The sequence below is a fragment of the Mytilus edulis genome, chromosome 8 (genome assembly GCF_963676685.1).
Source record: "Mytilus edulis chromosome 8, xbMytEdul2.2, whole genome shotgun sequence".
Classification (NCBI taxonomy): Eukaryota; Metazoa; Mollusca; class Bivalvia; order Mytilida; family Mytilidae; genus Mytilus; species Mytilus edulis.
The window spans coordinates 27,239,044-27,264,868 of NC_092351.1; the positions used below are offsets into that span (position 1 = coordinate 27,239,044).

General features: G+C 30.3%; 1 protein-coding gene across 2 annotated transcripts in view; it reads left to right on the forward strand.

Annotated features, from left to right (window-relative positions):
- LOC139485240 (glutamate receptor ionotropic, kainate 3-like) overlaps positions 1-25,825 on the forward strand; it is a 66,623-nt gene that overhangs the window by 31,667 nt on the left and 9,131 nt on the right. Inside the window, exons 2-10 of one of the 2 annotated variants that reach the window (XM_071269530.1) lie at positions 9,062-9,187; positions 11,089-11,331; positions 12,973-13,151; positions 15,403-15,456; positions 15,899-16,129; positions 17,157-17,267; positions 19,416-19,448; positions 21,193-21,291; positions 22,736-22,867. In XM_071269530.1, coding sequence (XP_071125631.1) covers positions 9,062-9,187; positions 11,089-11,331; positions 12,973-13,151; positions 15,403-15,456; positions 15,899-16,129; positions 17,157-17,267; positions 19,416-19,448; positions 21,193-21,291; positions 22,736-22,867 — 1,208 coding nt within the window. The remainder of the gene's footprint in view (positions 1-9,061; positions 9,188-11,088; positions 11,332-12,972; positions 13,152-15,402; positions 15,457-15,898; positions 16,130-17,156; positions 17,268-19,415; positions 19,449-21,192; positions 21,292-22,735; positions 22,868-25,825) is intronic. The other variant, XM_071269531.1, reaches the window with a different exon arrangement.

Here is a 25,825-nt window from a genome sequence, read left to right on the forward strand (position 1 = left end):
AATTTTGTATATAAAGTTCCTCTTAATAACTTTTGAAATTCTACATCTCGAAGTTAATTAAAAAAAAAAGACTTTTTAAAATGGGGAAACTAGTGACAAAAGAGAGGATTTGTTTCCGAAACCGAAATAAATAGCTGTTGAATCTTCTTTGACATTGGATTTTAGGAACAAGCTGTTTATAATAATGATGGACTATATAGTTGTTAGTGAGTGGCATCTTCTGTTTTATAAACATTGCACTTTCATGTTAACTAATGACTTACATAGATGACAAATCTCTATCTATAAATCAAATGGAATAATCTGAATAGCGATTTATCAATATCAGGTTCAATCTATATAGTATCATATTATGTATTAAGGTATATAAGCATTGTGTCTCCATATGATTGTAGTGCGGTCCAAATTTGTCTAAATTTTCTTTATGATCAACTTTATATTTTGATTAAGACTCTAGAAGACAACCAAAGCGACCGCCTTACATAAAATTATTGACGACAAAACTTGAATGACATAATAAGTATATTTTATTATTGACGTTGAATCGATTGAATATTCGAATAACCATACAATTCTTTGAAGTCATAGAAAGAAGAGATTTTCTTTTCAAAAACAGACATGAAAATTGTTCTTAAATATCTACGCTCAAATTGTGTCTGTATGGAAACGTTAACCAATTTAGCTAAACGAGCAGTAAAAACGCAAAGCCTGTAATAACATATCAGGTTTTATTGATTTTTAACACAGATATATTTATCACAAGAAATTGTTATGATACTATAAGTGATTTTCTTGGAATATTATCTAGTATTTGATTACGAATAAAAACAAACTGTAAATTTTGTTTTTGCCCAAAATATTCACTAAAGAAGACTTTTCTTTTTCAAGTTTGTTTTACAATATTTGATAAAATAAAGTAAGTAATTTTTAGATCGAATATACATTGTTTTATTAAGATAATCACTGTTTGTATGTATCTGTAAATCGTTTTGCCCATTACTTTATCAATATCAACAAACAATATAATCATTTAATCTGCAAAAGACAGATAAACCTGCTTTACAATTAAAGCATGTTGATATAAATACAATCAAGGAAATTTCTAATGTCCGATAAGTCCATTCATTTCATTGACACAGCATGTGAAAACAAACAGGCTTACTGAACAAATTAATTTAGCGACCAGCATCGTACTAAAAAGACTTTGAATTTACATTGATCAAAATGGAAAGAAAATAGGATTTGAAGCAGCCTTAGCCTCTTAGTGCAACAAATCATTCCAATTTGACATTTCCGTAACAGCAACATTTGCAAATGCAATGTATAACTCAATCATATCCAGGTTTGTAAAAAGATGCAGAGATTAAAAGTGGTTTGTTGGAAACACAGAAAGAACATTTGTACTAATATGCTGATTTCACTCGAACGGTTTTTTTTCTGGAATGTATAATAATACTTGTATGAAAGGGTTACATAATTCAATGTCATTTTTTAAAACTCTAATGAAGAATAGTAAATCGATACAATCTGTGCATTACATATAATATAGTGAATAATCTAGGCTATTAATCTTAATTTTTAAAAACACTTTAACAGTGCAATGATTATAAACACTTTGCAGATGATATTTATGCCGTTATCAACAGACATCCAAATAGTCCAAATTGTCAGAATAAATTACCCGATTTATCATCAAAACATAATTTTGAAAATCAGCTGACTTTTGTTGTGTAGAACGTCAGTTTCTGCTAAAATATCCATATAAAAAATGAAATCACAAACATACTGGAATCCAAGGAAAATTCAAAACAGAAAGTCCCTTATCAAAATGGTAAAATCAAAGCCCAAACACATCAAACCAATGGTTAACAACAGTCATATTCCTGACTTGGAAGAGGCATTTTATTATGTAGAAAGTGGTGGATTGGACCTGGTGTGATAGCTAGCTAAACCTCTTACTTGTATGACAGTCGCGTCAAATTCCATTATATTGACAACAATAAGTGAACAAAAGAACATTCATCTCTTGTGGAGAGTTGTCTCATTGGCAATCATATCACATCTTCTTTTTTTTATAAAATAGGTAAAAATGTAAAAAATTGAAGTACAGCAGTCACCAATGTGTTATAATCTTTATCGTATAAAAACAAACAAACATTTACCAAGGAAACAAAAAAAAAAAACATGTATAAAATTTATCAGCCTCATTCATTGCTTTTTTCGATTTTATTTATCTAGATTAAATCCACCCATAAATAATTGAAAAATTTAAGTACTTGTACCGAATCCTTACACTGACAGGAACATTGTTAGGTTAACATCAACTTTGACGTAGATTAAACGATGATGACGACTTGTATAAACGGCATTTTAAAACTTTTGATTTTTTTTTAGCATTTAAGATTTTTAAACAATTAGCACAGTTCATGTATCCATAACTTCATATTTTGATTATACTCTTTATGCTGGTGTTGAAGACAAGTTTGATAAATAATATTAAATTTGTCAAAATCTATCAATAATATTGCAGTTAAAACAGAAACGTTTTTCTATCCCACGGCATATATGACCTACACAAGATTTCAATGCTATTCAACTTCCTATATCTATGTGGCCTTTTACAATATTTATTTGGACGGCATAGGTTGGAATGTTATATGTACTTTATTATATGTACTTTATTATAAGTCAGGTATCGTTGAAAAGTGTTTTAATCCTTATTATGCATATTTAAAATAAATCCATTTGTATTTACATGCATTATACTGTTAATATAAGAAACATGCCAATCTTTTTTGAATATGACGCAAGGTGAAATGAATACTGAGAAAAACAGCCTTGCCTTTTTAACAATAAATGGTTGATCATGTGTTAAATTTTCCTTTAATTAAATTATGGCATATTAAGGTATTAACTGTTTTTGTTTCACAACTTTGTATGAAATTGATTTCATTTTTTAATATAATTTGTTTCGTTCACATAAAAAAAAGTGTATAATATCTGTCTGATGAATTAGAACTTTTGTAGAAATTATCTCTAGTTCTAATTATTAAAGCTTCAATGTAAATCATTCTTAATATTGTAATATTAACAGTTTCAACTAGACATAAGTTTAAACAAACTTTCATTTGGCATCAGGCTTATTTGTATTCAGTCATGTTTACTATTACGTAATGACATTTATATTAGAAAAAATAAAAGGAACATTATTGCTGAAATGTCAATGACGAGGAAACAATTTAATACATCTGCTAATTAATAGTTTATTGTGTAGTGCAGAAGTATTGAACAATCTCTATCCTGTGACACTAAAATGTGAAATAGAGTACATAGGATTCTTTTTGCGCAGTTTAAAAAAAGTAAAACCACAAAATTACCGAACTCCGAGGAAAATTCATAACGGAAAGTCCATTATCGAATGGCAAAATCAAAATCTTAAACAAACCAATGGAATGGACAACAACTGTCATATTTAATGAGTAATTTTCTGTGTATTGTTTGCAAATTTTTAAACTGTTGTTTTTTTATTTTATACAGTTTTGGGACTAAGGTCTGATTTTTAATTTTAGGTCCCCTATGAAAATGTTCATAATTTATTGTTTATACTTTTTTCTTAAAATATTTGACTGATTCGACTTTGAAAAACACTCACTGTACAATGGGGGGGGGGGGGGGGGGGGTATTCCTTTCGTCAACTATGTCTCATATCATCACGATCTACATGTATTTGAAGTGTCTGTAGTAATCCAAGTCGTCAGGTGATCATTCTTTTTATTTATTTGGTACATCCGCATTTTGTCAATGAGTTAAAGCTTTGGAGTAATAAAAATTGCGTTGTTTATTCCCTATTTTGTGAAGATTGAATGAAAGAAAAAGGATTGATATTGAAGATGAACTTATGAGTATTATCGACATTACTGATTCTTTCAAATGTTGTGGACATTGAAATGAAATGTTTTGTACTGTTTAAATTCATTGCTGCTTGCATGCGTTTCAACTTTATCTATATCTGTCAAATAGTCTGAACATATTTTAAATAATTTTACATATACTTTCTGTATTTAAATAAATGGCAAATGAGAATCACATTTGATTGAATAATCAAAATATTATATAACCGTACTGGTAGAATAAATAAATGTACAGATAATACATTTTTTTTCTCTTTTTAAAAATAAACTGGAAAGTAGTCACCACTAAAATCGAAGACTTTTATTGAGCCTGTAACTCAGTGGTTATTGTTGGTTGCTGTCTGTCATATTTGTTTTTGTTGGTTTTTGTTTTGTTATAAATCAGGCAATTGGTTTTCTTGCTAGAAATGATTCACATTTTGTAATGTCGGGGCCTTTTATGGTCGACTAAATGGTATCCATTTGCTACTTGTTGAAGGCGGTCGGGGCCTTTGATGGTCGACTAAATGGTATCCATTTGCTACTTGTTGAAGGCGGTCGGGGCCTTTTATGGTCGACTAAATGGTATCCATTTGCTACTTGTTGAAGGCTGTAAGTTGACCTCAAGTTGCATTGCTTATACATCCACTTCATTTGGACTCTAATATATGGTTGTTACGTCGATTATGCCATATCTCCATATTTCAATATCATTGTTGAGTTATATTTATAAGTCATTTGATCATGTTTTTCAGATATTTTTTCAGTGCAAGTTTAACTTATATAATGCAATGACTTTACTCTTGGCTCATTTCGTTGCTTAAAACAAACATGTGGTATGGGTTTGTCTCATTTTGAAGTTCATACGATGACCTTGAACTCGCATTTTGAACGCCATACGATGACCTCAAAGTGCTATCATTTACGTCAGTTGGTCTTCGGTGCATAGTTGTCTCATTGCAAAAATAATACCACATGTTATTTTGAATGCATCTTCTATACATTTAATTAAACTGATAACAACATATGGTGATACATGTTAATATTTAATAAGGATGGTTTGACATGCAACTCGCCTACTTGTATTTCTATCTTTAGTTGTTTTGTTGTACAAATTACTGGTTATATGTTTAATTTGTAGAGCATATGTTATTGACAGAATGTTTGATCATACAAAATCAAGTTATTATTTTGTAAATTTATCTCGCATATCTGATGTTTTATATCAACAGTTGATATGACTGCTTCTGATCAGTTCTAACGGGATATTTTACGAGCATGGCTTATATAAATAATTAGTTTATTAAATGTAACATTAAAAAAAAAAGACAGATAAACATTGTTTTTACATAAGCAAAAATGAGAATAGTACATTTAAAGATTCAAAGCCGGATGTAAAAACTTTGGCAACCATAATTCTGGAATTTTTTATATGTCTTTTCAGACTTTGGGTAATCTCAGTGTTCGTACACCAAAAATTTAAAATAACGCTTCGCCATTGGTTGCATTTTAATTGTTCAGTACATTTTAGTCCAATCTTAACGTTTTTATGTACGTTTTTGAAAATGTTACCCCGAATGCTTTAGTTTATGAAAGGCTAATTATAAATGAATACTATCAATTGACATTCTTTATTTCATCACAAATGCTTTTAAATAGATTAATGTATTTGTTATCATAATTCTTTTAATCGCACCTGTCTAATTCAGACATCACGAGGAGAGTTCTAATTGCATAGAATATCAATTTATATAGTTATAAGTTTGATGCATTATATTTTTCCTTAATACATTTCAGCTCTCAAATCCCATCGGCATTTTATATTTTGTGTGTAGAAATGCATACCAATAATAATAATCGGAGTCTTTCGCTCTCTTTATTTGCGAAGTTTTCGGACAAAAAATGTTTACAGTGCATGCCTTGAAACGAATATTGAATTTGTTTACAGACAGCATTTGAGATGTGATTTTTCTGATAAGAATAATTATAAACCGATGAATCTACATAAAAAGGACAAAGAATGTAGAAAAGGAAATTAAAAACTTAGTACTAGTAGTTCAAATCAAATTCGAGTATAAATCATCTATGATAAAAACTTTTTTAAGCTATCCTGGAATAGTTCATATAGATCTAAAAGTATGTTATTTCCAATAGATGTCACGGATTGAAAATCATGTTTATCAAGTAACCTACATCTGTATTTAAAATTAATGTCTCAAATCTATAAATAACAGAATAATTAATCAATTGACGATTAAGTCCTTTTCCTATTCCCGGTTGTAACATGTTGACTGATTTTAAACTGCAGGTGATACACGTGTAGTAAAAGACAAAGTCGAAAATCCCATTTTGGAGTTCGATCTTTTTGATTCGAGCGTCACTGATAAATAAAGGCAACAGTAGTATACCGCTGTTCAAAACTCATAAATCCATGGACAAAAAACAAAATCGGGGTAACAAACCAAAACCGAGCGAAACGCATTAAATATAAGAGGAGAACAACGACACAACATCGAAACGCAACACACACAGAAACAGACCAATCATCAGACAAAACACCACGAGAATAACAAATGTAACATGAAAACCAAATACATGAATTTGGGATAGACAAGTACCGTGCCACGTCTTATCTCAATATCCCAAAAATAAGAGAAAACACAAACGACTCAACGTTAAAATGCAACACAAAGAGAAACGAACAATATATAACAATGACCATCTTCCTGACTTGGTACAGGACACTTTTAAAGGGGAATAAAAGTGGTGGGTTGAACCTGGTTTTAAGGCATGCCAAACCTCGCACTTTAATGGCAAAGTTAAATATAACATTGAAATGACAGCATAATATTACAGGACTACAATACAAATAAATAGGAGAACATATTAGACACAGAAAAACATGATTAATAGATAACAAAAAGCATCAGGTTTAAAATTCAATACGCCAAAAACGCGCCTTGCCCACACAAGACTCACCAGTGACGCCCAGATATAAAAGATCGAAAGTGAAAAAAGTACAAAGTTGTACAGCACTGAAGATCAAAAGTTGAAAAGGTTTCGCAAAATACGGCATTGTTTTTATGCCCGGGATAAGAACATTCTTATTATATAGAACAATTCATGCTATTGCAAACAGTAAATTTATCAAATGAATATGAAAGAGATATACACAAAGAAACTAAAGTATTAACTAATTACAGAAAACTAAACCTGAATACATAACGCCTAGATATAAAAGATCGAACGTGAAAAAGGTACAAAGTTGTACAGCACTGAAGATTAAAAGTTGAAAAGGTTTTGACAAATACGGCATTGTTTTTATGCACGGGATAAGAACATCCTTATTATATAGAATACTTAATGCTATTGCAAACAGTAAATGTTAACAAATGAATATGAAAGAGATATACATAATGAAACTGAAATATTAACTAATTACAGAAAACTAAACCCAAGTTTATCACAAAATAGACACACATCCGAATCAGTCCAAGCGTCAACGTAATTAAAAAAATTGTGACGTCACATACGATAGCGAAAAGGCAGAAACGTTATGCCACATTTGAATTTATGAAATTTAGAAACAGCATGACGTCACATATGAAAAACTATCATTCAAAAATGAGATAGAATTAGGATTGATTTAGAACTAAATACTGATAATTCATTTAAACAAAATGCATATTGCAATACTTATTAATAGCAATTAACTGTAATATATGTATGTATGATAAGTCTTTTGTAGACGAAACGCGCCTCTGGTGTAAATGAAAAATTTCATTCCTGGTATCTATAATGAGTTTATTTCAATGTCACGCGAGTCCCTGATTTTGTTTAGTTATATTTGATTGTATATGAACGAGAGCTGTACATCAGTAAACTAATGTTGCCTAAAATTTATAGGACTTGAAGTAATAGATCACATGGAATAATTATTATAATTCGAAATTTTCATATTTTATATTAGCGGTTCCATGTGTTGTATCATTATGAGTTTTGAAATTCAATAGATTTACTTAAATCTCTCATAACATAACTTTAAATGAGTTTCATTTCAATGAATTTCTAATGATTCGTTCTTTCTGTAATTTACAAAAGAAACCCCAGAGGCAAATTAATGACTATTCAATATTTCACAAAGTGATACATCGAAGAAATGTATCCGGGTGTAGTGAATCTGACAGATTGATATGATAAACCTTTAAAGGATAGAATCCCAAGTATTTCATGCGATCATAGTCGTAGGTTCAGTCATCACTCAGTATTTCCTCTTTTCAAATGTATATCTATAGAACAGCCTAACAGCTATGTTCTGTCAAAACTGAAGAATAACTGTTCAAAACGTACAAAAAATATTTGAATTCGTTCAACATTCTGTTAACTGTGGATTCATTTATTTTCGTGGATATCAATATTCGTGGATTGGTTTAAAAGTTGTCTTTTCGTGCATATTTGATTTCATTGTTTTGCCAATTTATGGATACAAAGCCTATTGGAAATATGTTATTCGTTGAGTATTTGAGTTCGTGGTTCACCTGTTCACACGAAGCAAACAAAAATTGGTATCCAACTAATAATAATGAATCCACAGTATTCAATTCCCAAATTGAACTTATCTATCTTAGAGTAACGAAACATAAGGTGTTTGAATTAATGAAGCTTTGTATCATCACATTGTATCAAGAATCCATTGTTTGGCATACCATTCCGTAATGCTTTATAAAGGTCTAAAAGATCGTGAAGGGATATTAATTAATCTTTTAAATCTTTATCTAACGAAATTGATGTTTATCATCAGAAACAAACTGTATAGCTCATTTATACCTGTTTGTGTAAATTTCAAGAATGCAGATGTTAACATAATGATTAGTTGTTTTTATATAACGTCTTATCAAATTTGTGTGGATATGATAAATATGCTACCCATTGCTATCTTCTCTCCCCTCTTACACATCCACATTGTATACTTATATATGTATAGTCTACAAACAGTGAAGCAGACAGATGTTTACCTAATAATGATTGGGTTTATATAACGATTCATCAAAATTATGAAGCAAATGATTCCCTGTAACAGTTGTAGATTGTCTGCCTTTTTATACATCAACATAGTATATGTAAATTGTCGTTGAACGTTCACCTGCATCCTTTATTCTATATTATTACAGGTATCGTACCATCGAAGGACAATTCCATAGACAACGTGACATCATACTATCCCCTTACAGTCCCTTATACAGTATTACCCCTAAAAGTGAAGACATACAGATCACAGTACGATAAAATGACAAAATGTAAGTGATTCGAAGAATTTTTCTAGCTTTTCTCATATTGATCTGCAGATTATCTTTATCATCCTGGAAAATAGGATTCACACATGGTCCATTGATATGATTTTTAATAAATAATTCAAATGAAGTTAAGGTATAGGCAAGAAAAGGATGGAATACTTCAAAAACTAATTAAGCTCACTAATTTCGTTTTATTTTGCGAAGGCTTTATCTGTTTTTTCTTCGACTTATTATTTTTATTTACAGTTTTTATCGCCTCTCTCAATGGATTTCGTAAGTAGTTGATGATATAGCTTTTGCTATTTTTCTTTGATAATGATTTCTTATTGCTATACCTGACCAACAGCAAGCATTACCTATGCAAGGTGGCAACCAGCATGTTAAGAATGGCCACGGCTTTATTAAGTTAATAAAGAAAAAAACGGTTTTTTTGTAGAATTTGGTGTTGCAGTCAAGTATTTGTAATTGGTCGCCTCCTTTAGATATAAGAACTTATTTTGTCTAGACCTTGAAGCAATATAAGGCTTTGAGTGGGTACTTATCAATACTTGAAGTCTTTAAAATTAAAGTTGATGTCTGTTTTCCTATATTTGTCATCTTGTTTGGTTTTTTTTGTCATATTGTGATTTACCCAACTGCCATATTTATTCATAAATGCAAAACAGAAACTTCAGTCAAAACTTTATGTGTAAGAAACAAGATAATAAGCACCAATAGTTACAAGAATTTTTAATTTGAGTTTTGATATTCAAACACGAATCGAAGATAGATATACAAAAGCATGTTTATAAAAAATTATGATGTTTTCTAGATACATGCTTCATTATTAACTTTTTGTTAGCGAATTTTATCAGATTCAGACATTAGCTGAAGATAAGATAAGATGAAAGCTATTTCGTGTAATATATAACCTACCATCTTATAGTTCATTGGGAAATCATATATGTGCTGTAGATGCATGTTAATTTATAATCAAGATATGCAGTTTCCGTTGAACTTACAAAAGCTGCTCCAAATTAACTTTTTTCTGTTGTAACAGATCATTCAAAGTTATTCTTATAGTTGGGCATACTGATTTTCTGTTGACATTACAGGTACTGGCATCTCTTGCAGTTTTTCATTAATTCAGAAAGATTAAAGCCTTAAAGCAAACGAATAAGGCAATATGTCAAAGCATGTCAATTAGTTTGCACCAATATTGTATCTTACATACTAATGGCTGGATGATGTTTTAAACTGATTTATGATTTTACATGAACAAGGAAGAGGTTGCCTAAATATATCTTTGTTTTTCTTCAGTAAATTTCCAGTTTTAAATCATATGACTATGATAAATTTAAAGTTGCAAAACCAGATTTGATCTTCAAAGTGTGTTTTGTATCAATCCCTTTCTTCATACTAGCCAACATCTTATTATGTTGACTGTTGATAGTTTTAGTCACAAGTGAACCAGATGAAAGTTAACTCTGAAACAAGTGTTTTCGCATCATACGTTCACTGATATTGGAAGTTTCGTTTCGTTTCGCGGAATATTCCAATCCCAGTAGTCAACATTTTTTACTGACATAATTTAAACTTAATTTAATCGAAACACTTCTGAATATCTATTGCAATGATTTAGCCGTTTTTGGTACAATTTATCGAATCTATCTCCAAACTTCAATTTTATTTGACCTGTACTAGTATACTGTTGTGATGCGAGTACCATTGATGAGTCTTATGTCGACAAAATGTGCATCAATCGTTAACTAATGAACATTATTCCAGTCTTGTGCGTACGAAAATACCTTAGTTTTTCCATTCATTTTAATTAAAGATTGGAATATTCCTATTTATTTTGTATATCTTGAAAGGATTTGTATTAATTAAATGTTTTATTGTATTTGAAATATGACTTATTTCAGTAATGGAACTGTTAATTAAGAACGATATCCACATAGTAATCGGACCCTTTGACGACTCTATCGCTGTTGTGACAGAAAAATTAGAAATTCCTTATTTAGCCTTGACCTCTGACCAACATGGGCGACGACTCCGTTCAACATTCCAGCTTCTTCCTACGTTATCAGACTTTAGTTCAGCCATGTTAGATTTAATAAGCTATTACGAGTGGGATAAAGTTAGCCTGTTCTATGATGATGACCGAGGTAAGCTGTTCACATGTCAAGCAAGTTAAAGAAAAAAGGCTCACAGAAAACACATTGGCTGTATATAAAAAAGAAGATGTGGTACGATTGCCAATGAAACAACTCTCCACAAGAGACCAAACTGACACAGAAATAAACAACTATAGGTCACCGTATGGCCTTACACAATGAGCAAAGCCCATACCGCATAGTCAGCTATAAAAGGCCCCGGAATGACAATGTAAAACAATTCATACTAGAAAACTAACAGCCTTATTTATTTTAAAAAAATGAATGATTGAATTGCTAGAGATTTAAATAAAGAGTAAACCAAAACGTGCTCTATTCTATCACATCATTATTCCCTACAATTATAGTAAATGATGTGGGGTTTTTTTTCTCTCCCCAAAAAAACCAACAATATTTAAGGATATTCTATATCTATATTTGATACATAGTTTAAATAGATAGAATCCTACAATTAGTTAAACTCTTACTGATAAACATAGATTGTTAATTCAATTTAATGAAAGGTATGGTTTAACAAGCTTTGGAAATATGGGAATGATATTGTACATATGTTTTAGATTTTTTTAATTTTCTTTTCTATTTAAACTTAAAATCTTCTTATCTTAATTTCTCTTAAGGGAGGTGTAGATTACGTTTGATTAAGACTTTTTCAAGTTTTTTTATGAATAATTTGATATCCTTAACCGTCAAAGTTGAAAATAAAAATTGCAAATCAATTCCGAATTTCTGAAACTACCATCTCCAGAGGACGATTTATGTGGTAGGGTGACTTTTGGAACTACATATACGATTAATGTATACTCTTTATATGAGTACCAATCCACATGCTGCTTTGGTGAATCCTCTCTAAAATTATAGATACGAATTTGATATCCCATAGACATATTAAAACGATTATAATAAGGTATTCAGTTATCTTCCTAAACTTGCATACGGGACTTTTTACAGTAATGTGTAATTCACTATGATAAATCATACTTTGCACCTCCTTTGTAAGGGTCACAAATGTCATTACTTCTTTACAGCAAGTTGTTATGAAGCTGTGATAATTAGAATACAACTTAAAGTTCCACGACCAATTAGCAAATGGTTTATTTTTCTAATGCATGAAGTACAAACAAATAAATATGGATAGTTAGTGTATGATGCCAGAAAGTAAATATATAGGGATGATAACGATATAAATAAATACAAAATGCATGAAGTTGTGTTTGATGATGTTGTCACAAAGCACAAAGAATGCTACAGGTATGAAGACCCTTAAATTATTGATTTCAGTTTGATGATTAAATTCACTAGCGCTCTGTGTTGATGTCTCATTTATATATATTCCACATGTTACCAGATAACCTTTATTGATTGTACTTATACAATGAAAAACACTAAATTTATCGTTTTGTTGCCGAATGTCAATGCAGCCGTTAATAAGACATTAAATTTTCATAGTTGTGCCTTAAAGTGCTGCATTTCAATGTGTATCAGATATATCATTAAAATAATTTGCGAGGATTTTCATTTTCATCTTTTTTTTAGCGACTACGCCTCTGTTAACGTATTTCCTATATGTCGCATTATGTTTCTTCCTATATTCTATGAGATATCTGTCATGATAATAATTTTGTATATTTTCAGGGGTAGATATGCTCGAAAAATTACTTTCAAATCATGACTTGATGGTAAAATCATGGCGTGTTGATTCCGTAGGTACAGACGAACAGATCCGAGACCATCTTGTTCATATGAGGATTGCATTTGTTCAAACCAGCATTATCTTTTGTAATAGAAATAATACATATCAGATTTTAGAGCAGGTAAACTACCAGCGTCAGTATATAAATTCATAAATAATTTCTTAGAATATATTTTCAGTTAACTACCTAACATATTTATTTCATACTTAAAAGTAGTTGTTTTATTTTTTTCTTATGATATCAAATGTTATCCTTAGATCTTTTTTTTCAACAAAAATTAAAACATACTTCTTAGAAAATAAGATACACTTATTGTACCAAATTTATTTTTTCTTAGCTTGTCAGTTGTAGCTTAAACCTTATGAAAAGTTGGAGCTAATGTTTACCAGTTTTGAACAGATTCCTATTCACCAATCTATTATAATAAGTAACGAATTCCTATCATAATCATTATTAAAAAGATTTTTTTTGTTTTATTATAAAAGATCACGTTTTTTAACTTGATTTATTAATTTTGCAATTAACCGTAGACGTTATCCTATCTTAAACTTTATTAATTGAATGGTCAAAATTTTCATGTTTACTTTTACACTCAATAGTTTTTTTCAAACGTCTATGAAACGTCCTTGAAATATATATTCTAAGCTTCAAATTAGAAATTTTTTGTCATATTTCAGATCACGATTGTCAACTTAATTTATCTTTATTTGCGGTTAACAGTAGACGTTATTCTATATTAAACGTATTTAATTAAATGGTCAACATTTCATTTTTAGTTTTTTTTCTCAATAGTTTCTTTAAACGTCATTGAAAACAACAACAACTGATTGTCTCATATAGTCTTATTTTCAAAATAGCACAACCTTACCTCACTGAAGTCTGGAAAGGTCGTTAATATTCATTTTTAATTTCAAACTTAGAAACTTTGATCAGATTGCTTGGAATTGTTGGTAAAATGCAATAGATAAAGCTGTAGAAGACGTCAAATCCTTTCTTTCAGATGTAAGAACAAATTGCTTTTATGTCTTATTAATTTTATTGACGAACGTAGATTGGCAGATTACCATACTAACAACACAAGCGTTAGCATTTAAGTGTGTTTATGTGTCTTGAACAAATCCTTCCTGTCTCATTTATTTCTTAAATTAAGTTTGAAGCCCCACATTAACGCAGAAAATTTCTGTAATTTGGGTAAATGGATTGCTATATTTTATTGGCCACATGGTACTTTCCTTATATTCTGCCAGTTGTAAGAAGACCAAGCCTGCTGAAGTACAATACCAAGGACAATCAATAGCCTTCTGGCCATTAACTGGAGACATCATATAGTATCATTCAGAATATTTCAGATGGTTTCTTAGTGCATTGTTTATTGGCGTCTATTTTGTTTAATTATACAATTATTCAAGAAAACGAAACGAAAGGATATTCATTCAAGAAAATGAAACGAAAGGAAATGATATCAAATTGTTTACTGTAGTTGGTATTTCAGGGGGTAAACATAGCAGTAGTTTCAATTTAATAAAAAAAAAACATGTAACCCAGACAAACACATGTTGTATGCTTAAACTAGATTATTGATACGACATACTAGGAAATCCTTAAAACCATAACAACAGGAAGGTTAATTGGGTTATTATTTTTAAAAGAGTGCGCATATATGAATATATTTTATTTATAAAATCCTGGTTAAGACAGACCAAGTAAAAAAGAGTTTTATAAATTTTAGATATCTACAGAAGATATAAAATAATTTGATAAAGGCACAGGCTTTTCAATGTGATAACAATAAAAAGATATAGGATGGCGAAGTTTTAACCTTGTTATTTATGTCTCCAATCCTAACAATTAGATAAAAACAACACAGTCCTTATTCCTTTCGAGACTTTTGTAGAGTGTTACCATACATCAATGTATGATTAGTCTCACTAATGTGGTACAATACGTCCATATGAGAATTGTTTCCAGTAACAGCAGCCAATTTACTTTCATTTTAGCGTCCTTCTGAAACATCCTTAAAGAAATTACATCAGCTGATTATTTGTACTACTTAAGGTATTTCCCTGGAATGTGTCACTTAAAATGTGAGAATTGGATTACGATGTATTATATATAATCTTTTGAAGAAATAAATTGCACTTTGTCTAATTTATCTTTGAAAGCGTTTAAAGGTCACATTGCACATAGCTTAATATTGTTTTCTTTTGTGACAGACATTCATTAATATTCTTTCTACTTATTCTGCTTTTTCATTAGATTATATACATATAATGACAATGTCTTTATGTTTCATTCTCAAGGCGAGAAGTTTTGCTATGATGTCAGTATGACTACGTACATATAATGACAATGTATTTTTTTTATTCTTAAGGCGAGAAGTCTTGCTATGATGTCAATACCTTATGAGTGGTTCTTTTACGATCCTGTAAGTCAGATTTTAAAATAACTAATTTTAAATACTTAATTATATTTTCAAAAGCTCTTTTGAACATTGAAATTACATGAAACATGACGGATGCCAACAGTTGGGCAGAAACTGATGTTATTGTATGCATCGTGTTGCTCGTATTTGTTTATGTTTCTGTATAGTATTTTGAGGGGCTTATATATATGTCTTTTTATTTATTTTATTACAAATGATACGAAATCTATAGGACAAAACTCCTTTTTATAAAGATTTTTTATTGTAATTTATTGTTATTAACTAAATTTACTCAAATGATTGAATCATGCAAGCAAAACCATCATATAGGTTTCAAATTATATACATTATGGTTTGGCCTCAAGATTCCTACATTATTTAACTTTGTGTTTTAAGACCTGATTATTTCATTAACAATACTAAAGAATTATCAATCGTATTTCAGGGCGACCAGCTAGTTCATATTTTCAAAGGATTTGAGGATATAACGTTTAATTACACAGTCTTTAGCTTGATGGAATTTAACAGCCATGTGTATGGTGTAAAGCATCCGGAAGAAAAATTAAACGTTGCTCTAACCACTGACGCTTTATATATCATTAACCAAACTGTGCCAAGGTTAGATAATAACACTGTACAAGGAATCAGAAAGGATATGATAAATATCCTCAAACAGGTAAATTAATGACAATTACAAAAAAAAGTCTTTTATCATATAATTTAAGTCGAGGTAATCGACTCCACAATAATAGTTTTGCACTGCATTATTAGAATAAAGTAGTGATTTTACCTGGAAATATACGGAGTTGGTTTCATTTTAAAAGATATATAAAAAACAAACAGGTGTTGTATTAATCCTTCTTAAACATTTATTTTATATGTTCATTGAAATATTGTTGGCTTATGACCATGAGTTGGTATACAAATCTCGCTTATTCTAGTAACATAAACCAATGATGGGTTATCAATTAAAAGAAAATTCACCACAAGTTATCTGTTTAAGGTATGCAGCAATTTGCATTCATACACAATAATCTTAACGTCACTCGCTTCTATATGTTTATACCACGTATTCTGTACTTTTGGAATAGAAGTCTTGATACTGCGACTGAGAGGGAATTTATTTCAAAGAAACCAGGTGTCTAAAATACGCAATAAAGCATGGAATTTTAATTATGTAACGTCTTGGAAACTTTTAGACATGTTGTGAAGATTTTCAAATTAACTTCCATTAAGGACACACCATAGTGATCCAATAGAAGCGGACAATGTACAGAGATAAAACGAACAAATCTAATAAAGATATCAATTTCAGTAATAATTTAATTACACATATTATCAGAAGTGCGTTCCGCATTAAAACTTGTGCAGTTGCTGATGACGATAATTAAGAAACTAAATTACACTTGATAGAAAGTTATGTGAACCTTCAGAAAAGAATACGCATTCTGATAATCAGAATGTACTTCAATCGAGATCTTATCTAAAATAGGGGACTAGCTGAGATTTACACAAGTAACGCTGTCTTATTAAGTCATCACCAGTTGTGCTACACACGAAATTGCAATTTCGAAGCCATGCGGAAGTTAATAAGTTTGTGTCAAAACAGATACTATCCAGGCACGATATATTTGACATGTTAAAACATAAGCCATACATAATTATAATATATGTAGTACTAATCATTTTTATTTTGGTTTAAGGACACATTTGAAGGAATGACAGGACATATTGCATTTGATAATAATGGACAGCGTTTCAATTTTACTATATTACTAACAGAGGTTTCTGTGTATAAGAATCGATTAAAAGAGGTATGTAATTTGATTAGTACAGGATATATTGACTTTCAAATACACACGAACTTAATAAGTTGATCTTTACATTTATTTTGAACATATTATGTCGATTTTATGACATCAAAAAACAAAGAAGTGTTCTCCCTTTTTGTTTTTTTCATAATTTTGTATAATACGACGGAATCGACGTCCTTATACAAATCAACTTACGTCTAACAATTTTTAAACATGAAAGAATCTTTATAAAAAAGTTCTCAAAAATCAACTCATGTGTCTTACCAAATTTTCATATACTGATATTTTAAAAACAAGCGCACAAACATATATTTTCACTAACTTCAATATCTATTTTCAAATGAGTTTCAATAAATAAGAAATATTTTTTAATCTTCTTAGTTTGACACTCACCAGCAATAGTTAAAAAAACAATTAGCCCATGTTACTGCGCATTGCAAAAGTTCATCCTTTTGAACATTTTACAACTATCAGAAAAAAATTCCTTGAAGTTTATGTTTGAATGTGTTTGATTAACTGATCATATCAAAAGGATTTTTTTTCTATTGTTATAAAGATGTTTATTGTTATGGTGTAGTAGAATTGCAATCCTTTCTAACACTAATTTGAAAGGCAATACTTTTTTTCTGAAAATTTATAATTTTTAACTCGTCGTCAACTCCTTAGTAAAGCAACCGTAGATTGTGAATGTTCACAACTACAAAACATAATTAATTATTGCAAAATATTTTAAAAAGATTGATAAATACAATGTTTGTATTGTATAACGACATACTACGATAGTGTTAAGTGCCATTATTTGAAACGCTATTATCCAGATGGTGTTATTCTATGGTATTATTTATTGGACGACGAGCCTCTGGTTAGACTTGTATATGATGTCGATGTGTTTCCTGTTTTTGTGCTGACATAAATTGTCATTGATATGGTTATATTTATAAATTTACTGTTAACAAATTTTTGAATTTTTTCAATTACTAAGGCTTTTCTACCTCAGACATAGATCACCTTAGCTGTATTTGGCAAAAATTTTAGGAATTATGGTTCTCAATGCTCTTCAACTTCGTACTTTATTTGGCATTTTTAACTTTTTTGAATTCGAGCGTCACTGATGAGTCTTTTGTAGACGAAACGCGCGTCTGGCGTATATACTAAATTTAGTCCTGGTATCTATGATGAGTTTACTTATATCAGAATATAATAAACTAAATAAGGCATGCTACTTTTCAAATACTGACTTCATTTGCTTATTTCGTTTTTAATCAAGATACCTACATCTCATTATACTTAATGAGTTACTAATATAGATAAAGCTATCATCATTGAGCAAGTGGTAAATGTTACTTAATTTAGATGTTTTGTTAACGCCAAATATTGTTTCTGTTATCAAGATTTGCACGTATTTTGTTTTAGTTTTACGGAATGCAATTGCTGTTACTTTTTTCTAAAGTTTCCAATTGACGTAATTATTTTGTCCAGAAAAATGGGATATAATATTCAAACAAAACGAACTAGACAAATTAAAAACCATGTGCAAATCAACAAAGGTTGTTAATGATCATGAATAAGTACATTTTAATGACACTTTGCATATAATTATAAACGATCAAGAAAATAATTTGAGATCCGATATTCAAGATTTGTTCAAACTTAATATTTATTTTTATTTAATAATTACTTTTTTGTTATTTAATGTTCCAAGTCGAAAGTAATGTTAATGGAAAATTTGATTTTATCTCTACGACTTCATACTATGGTAATTTTTACATATGCAATTGCAGCAACTAATATGATGTTCAGCCTTTTGTGCTGTTGTTTAAAGTGTTTTCTTTCAAAATTTATATATACATCACACATATCTTTTTGTATCTACGATGAATGCTTTGTGTAATAACAAATATGACAGTCTATGAACATTCTTTCATGGAACAGCTTCATTGATTATTCAAAACTTTTATGGAAAAAAAAGATTTTTGACTGATTCTATTTGTAATATATTATTTTCAATTTCAAACATAAAAAAAGGAACTTCAAATCAATAATTGTACACATCGGACTCGACATTTTTTAAATATCGAATAACGGATCTCAAACATTCTCTGTGGTCTTTCATAGGTTAATCTACGTATATTTTCAAAATAAACAAAGGTATTTAACAGATACGGGTCCATTCAACATCGGGTAACTATAACTAGTTGCACTTAATTTTATTTGCAGTTTGTATTTGTTTCTCCTAATTTTTTAGTAAAGCTTTGGTTGTCTATATAATTTTTTTCTAACTAGAGTAGATACACGGAATTTAGATAACTATTGTAGTATGTTACGAAGTATATATATGTCGTATGGTTTACCCGAAAAACTGAACATCAAAAACCCATCGAAGAAGTAAAAAATTAATTATTTTTAAACAACGACGTCAACACAACTTGAGCTTTGTCACTAAAAACGCAAACAGTGCAAACAAAAGATTTGACATATTTCGGGTTTGGATAGAAATTTGTAAAACTTACTTAATTACAGAAGAAAATTTCAGAAACACAAATCTAAATAAAAGAGATAAAAACGATAAGTAGATAATATTAAGCTTACCGATTCAAATAAAAGGTATGATATGAAAAAAAAATGATGTTCGAATTACTAATACAAAGGTACCGATATCGTAAGAGATATCACAATATTCTTTCTTCACACATGTACCTATATCTAATTCTAACAAAAATATTGTTTTTATATATAAGTTATCGGTTGTGTGTTCAGTCGTCTTTAGTTCTTATTTCTAGCCATTATATGTATTCTTTGTTTTGCTTATTATATTGTGTGGCTAAACATATTTTGAATTGCTGTGGTGTGTTATACCGTTAACATTTTGAAAAATTATATTTTATCAGTCGATTGTGAAGTTGGTTCAACAAATGTATAATTACATCTATAGAAGACTTAAGATTATAAAAACTCTAGATTTTTGTAACAGTAATATCCTTTCACATGCAATTAATTGCTAATGTAAGAGTCAAAAGTTGTAGATGGCAAATATGCCGGTTTATGATCTGTTGATTAACCATAAATATATCTTTTTGTGTGTCAAGAACGAATACTGCTATTCTATTTATCGAGTCAAGAATTTTCAACAGCAGGTGCTAATATCTAATGCATACGACGGCAAAGGACTGATCATACCCTGGAAAAATTCGAGAAAATTTATTAAAATTACACAGTGTTTCATAGTACATCATGCATAATAAATAAAAATAGAAAAAATAACAACCTACTGTGACAACGTTGTAAAGTAGAAGATATCATGGGGTAACTCTTGGTTCTCCAAACAGTACACATTTTTTGCTCAACAGCCTGATTCTTGCTGCTTATACCAAATAAATTTTACTTTTGTTAGCAATTCATCAACAGGAAAGAATGACATAATGCATTGGCGGATTCAGGGGGTCCGTGGGTTGGAACCCCTATTTTTTGGCCGATCAATGCATTTGAATGGGGACATATAGTTGGTACCCTCCCCCCTTTGTCCTGGGTTGGGACCCCCTTTTTTTTAAATGGCTGGATCCGCCCCTGTAATGACTACAACTAATTAGATATACTGGTATGCATCAATTAATACAAAACAGAAGATGCGGAATGATTGAACCAATCACCAACCAAAGTTTATTTAAAGTGAATGTAAGCAATTATAGGACTTAAATCATGAATAAAATCCATAGTCGGCTATAAAACAGGCCCCGACTTGAAAATATGAAACAATAAGTCAATGAAGTAGTTTATGATTGTAATATCGTATAACTATTAAGCAATAATAATATGGTGGTTTTTTTTATTTTCATTTGATGAGTGGTTTTCATTAACAATATTTTTATCAAAGGGTAACCAATTAAAAAATATCTATTTAGTAATATCAATGCTGATTTATTTTAAGTCTTTATTTGGAGATAACGAAGAAGTCAATGTATATACAACTGAAGATACTACTATGCCAGAGTATCGAAAAAAAGACTTGATGTTTGAGACTCTCAAGGTAAAATATAATTGATTTGCAACTAACAAGACTTATAACATTTTTATTTTTAATTATTTGACAATAATTGTATTTATAGAAGCTTATTCTAAATTCAGGATCCAACTCTTCATTACAAAGTCACCCCGAGGGTATCACCAGCCCAGTAGTCAGCACTTCGGTGTTGACATGAATATCAATTATGTGGTCATTTTTATAAATTTCCTGTTTACTTCCTGTTTCCCTCGGTTTTAGTTTGTTACCCCGATTTTGTTTTTTGTCCCTGGATTTATGAGTTTTGAACAGCGGTATACTACTGTTGCCTTTATTTACAAAACTTTGAATTTTTCGAAACACTAAGGATTTTCTTATCCCAGGCATAGATTACCTTAGCCGTATTTGGCACAATTTTTTGGAATTTTGGATCCTCAATGTTCTTCAACTTTGTATTTGTTTAGTTTATAACTATTTTGATATGAGCGTCACTGATGAGTCTTATGTAGACGAAACGCGCGTCTGGCGTACTAAATTATAATCCTGGTACCTTTGATAACTATCATCATATAAGACATTCTTTCATTTCCCATTTAGTCATAGTACTCGTCGGATATTAATACATCACTTGTCCTTAGTTGTTTTTGGGTTTTTATATTTTCCTATAGAAGATAAATCAAATAAAAGGCTTGGGAAGCACATACTTTTTTTAAATGTCTTTTTTTTTTAAATTTATTTCACTATTTTCAGTTGAGAAAATTTAGAAATTTCAATATATCCACTCAATGGAGGCACAAACTTTTAACATTACGTATCATCCATTGAAAAGTATATAAGAACGTCATTCAGTTGATTAATATGTATATACTTGATTCTACATTTATGAGTTTGACTGTCCCTTTTGTAATCTTTCGTCCCTCTTTTTTTCTGTTATTCAAAATCAGCTAATATGATAAGTGTTGATTATGAAAACAGTATAAGTTGTTGTCTTCAACATTCATATAATATTAATAACCTAAACAAAGATATGTTTGAATTCAAAATATACTACTCATAGAAACATTCATAGTTTATTCAAAGACATTATACTACAAAGAACTATATATACGAAGAGAAAGGGACATGTGCTATCCTGGTTACATGATCTCCGAGTATCTGGCACGCACAAAATATTCAAGAATTAACAAAAGTGCATTCTTACTGTATATTTGTATCTTGTGTTGGAGTCTAATTGGTGTATATTCGATGTCTCCTTAGATTTTTTTTTTTTTTTATCTTTATTCAATTATTCAACATTTATATACAATAGATATCTTACAATTTACAAAAAAAAAAGATATCACAATTTATTTTTTTAAAAGTATAATCACATATATTATCAACACAATAATCAAAAATAAAAAAAACACGTTTAAACATAATATACCACAAGTCAAAGTTGATGCTAATTTATCCGGCTATTTTTTATCAGATTGGTCGCTGGGTTTCTTACCAGGATGGAATGTTCATTCCGAGACTTCAAATGACTGAAAATATTGAAAGAGGAAATAAAACGACACAATTTCCTTTGAGGGGAAGAAAAGCAAGAATAGTCATGATTGAGGTGAGTGGGAAGTGTTTAGAGAAATGTATTGTATTTGCATACTGATTATATAAACTACTAGCAAGTGAATATAACATATGAATTGAAATATTAAATTAGTATTGGCACAAATAGTGCGGTGACTGAAGGCAGATTTTTTTGAATTTAATCTCCCCACCGAACACACACCTATATAATATATCATTGGAAAGAGGAAATCGTGTACTATAATAATATGCCTGTCGTCAAGACTTGATATGGTCACATTTTTTTAAAATTGAGGTCAAAGGTCATATGTAAAAATCTGTGAAAATTTGGGAGGGTTTCAAATTTGACATTTTTTTTATATTTCTAAATTCTACCTAAATACAAATGATACAGTTTTGGCTTTAGTAATGTTTGTTATTATACATAAACCTTAATCATTGAGATTTTTTTATCAAAAAAATTCATAAAACGAAGTTTTATAAACAAAACTTCAAAAATCAAGTTTTCAACCTTTAAAATGTTTAGAGCACCTTAACCTCATGACTAATTTCAAATTCAGGTAAACATCAAGTGTCATGCAGGACAATACTTTAAAGTTATTTTTTAAACCATCATATTGGGTGAGGTATGAAACCAAAGCAATAGAACACTACAGTCAAATATGACCTCAAATTGAATTTGCGGATACTTTATTTTTTTTTAAAGACTACTCGTTGCTTTTGTTTTTTTTCACAATTATTACTGCTTCCATAGTATTATCTGTTGTTGTGTATTTTACTCTGGTTAAAATCTATTACATTATAGGTTTTGTACCTATATATCCCCCCTTTTTTCCCTTGCAACGTACCACAAACTTCAAAAGTATTCCATATAAAAAAAAAGAAGATGTGATATGATTGCAAATGAGACATAAATTAACTTACAATTATAGGTCCCGTACGGGCTTCAACAATGAGTAAAAAATTAAATTCATACTGCATAGTCTTCAATTTCCGAAACAAATAATGTAAAACAAACGAAAAATCTAACGGCCCGAGTAATGTACAAAATGAATAAGAAACAAATAGAAACAAACGACAAACACTGCATTACCATCTCGTGACTTGAAACTGACACATACAGAATGTGGCCGGGTTAAACTTTTTTAAGGGCGCACCAATACTCCCCTAACCTGGGTATACCAGTGCAACAAGCTTTATATCAAATCAACCGTTATCTTCATCATCTTCATTTTAATCAACCGTCACAAGACATGTTTTAATATTTCTACTCATTTCACTCATGGCCACATGTCTGCACATGAAAGGTTCTGCTCACAGCAAACACGTTATTTTGAGTTTTTCTTTACAAGTATAGACGAGGTATTGTAGGAAGTCCGACGACATTTGTTCCTAAAAAAAATACCAGCTTCAAACCATCCCTATCAATTCATCCAAGAATTAACAGAGATCTAAAAGGGGGTTTAGGAAGGTGTGATGACATCCATATTCGTGTCTGTAAATATGCTGAGAAAACATTATACGAGATGAACACACTATCTTGAATTCGCTCAATTTCATGGTTTGCAATACATTAGATAGCGTCGCACTTTACTTTAAGAAGCATAACGTCCATTGGCATTCAATGTTTTAACAAGGTGTTTTGAACTAAACTCATGGTACATTTGTAAAGCCAATCCTAAATAAAAAAGAGTAAAACAAAATTGGCCACACACACGATTGACTTAACAATTTCGTAGCATTTACGCAATTTCTCTGGTGCCATTTCCTGAGAATAGTCTTGGCTGTATGCAGTTTCATCGAGTAACTATAAAATGAATTGCAATAAAACGAAGGCATTGACTGAATTGAAGAAGGAAGAGACAATTCATCCGAAGTTGGGTATTCTTCTTTAGAGTTTCGATGTCTTTTCTAAGTATACTTGCAGCTGAATGAAATATCTGTCCGTCATGTGTTTCATGTCTATTACCGTTGACATTGAGATTTTGAGGTCAGTTTTCAATTGCCTAGCAGCTGATATTGCATCTCAAATAGTTATTTTGCCACTATATATTATGTTATATTTGCCTTGAACTTGTTGTTTGACAACTGAATTTCTATAGAAATCAATAAGTTTAGACCGCATGTTAAAAGTAGAATATTTTAAATTAGAGTAGATCTGTATTTATCAAGTAACGGTGTCACGAGGAATGACTATTAAATCGTTGTCAATAGCCAAAACAAAATTAGTAAAAGCAGTATCGTGATCTGAGATATCTGCTTCCACGGGTTTGTATTTTTTTTTGGGTCTTTTCTCGTTTTTAGCAAATGATTTGTAATGCAACCAAAATGACAGAGTGCTTGAAGTTTAAAAGATGGACGGAAAAACTATTTCAATTTTAACTTTGTCTGACACGGATAAAACATTCTTCATACGCTCATCTGATTCAAACTTGCGTAGTTTTTTTGATATTTCTAAAATGTTTTGTTGCAACAAAATGTACAAGCGCTCCAGTTGAACGACTGCATTCTAGAACGCATACAAATACTCGAAACTGTGGGACAACAGTCCGATAATTGTATGTCGTCATTAAATATCAGATAAGAAGCTTCCTCGCTCTAAAAGGGGGCACAAATATGTTAACTTGTGTAACTTTTGTAGCATGAACGATGGTAAACTGCCTGCACGGAGTTCTTCGAATTAACAGCTATCGCATGAAATCATAGACACTTGTTTCTGTCAATATGGGGTTTGCTATCCATACCCGTACGGGTGATTTTTAGTACGGGTATGGATAGTAAACCCATATTGACAGAAACAAGTGCCTTTTCATGAAACATGTTCACCTCATCCAATCTTTTATTCGATGCAGATACAAAAATCGACTTCCCTATATGGTTAAATTGACTCAAAATTCCAGTCGAGTTTTTTTTTTTGCATATTAAGCACTGCATAAAATTGAACGACTTTATTCTTTTCTTTTGGACTTATTGGAGCAAGTTGCAACGGACT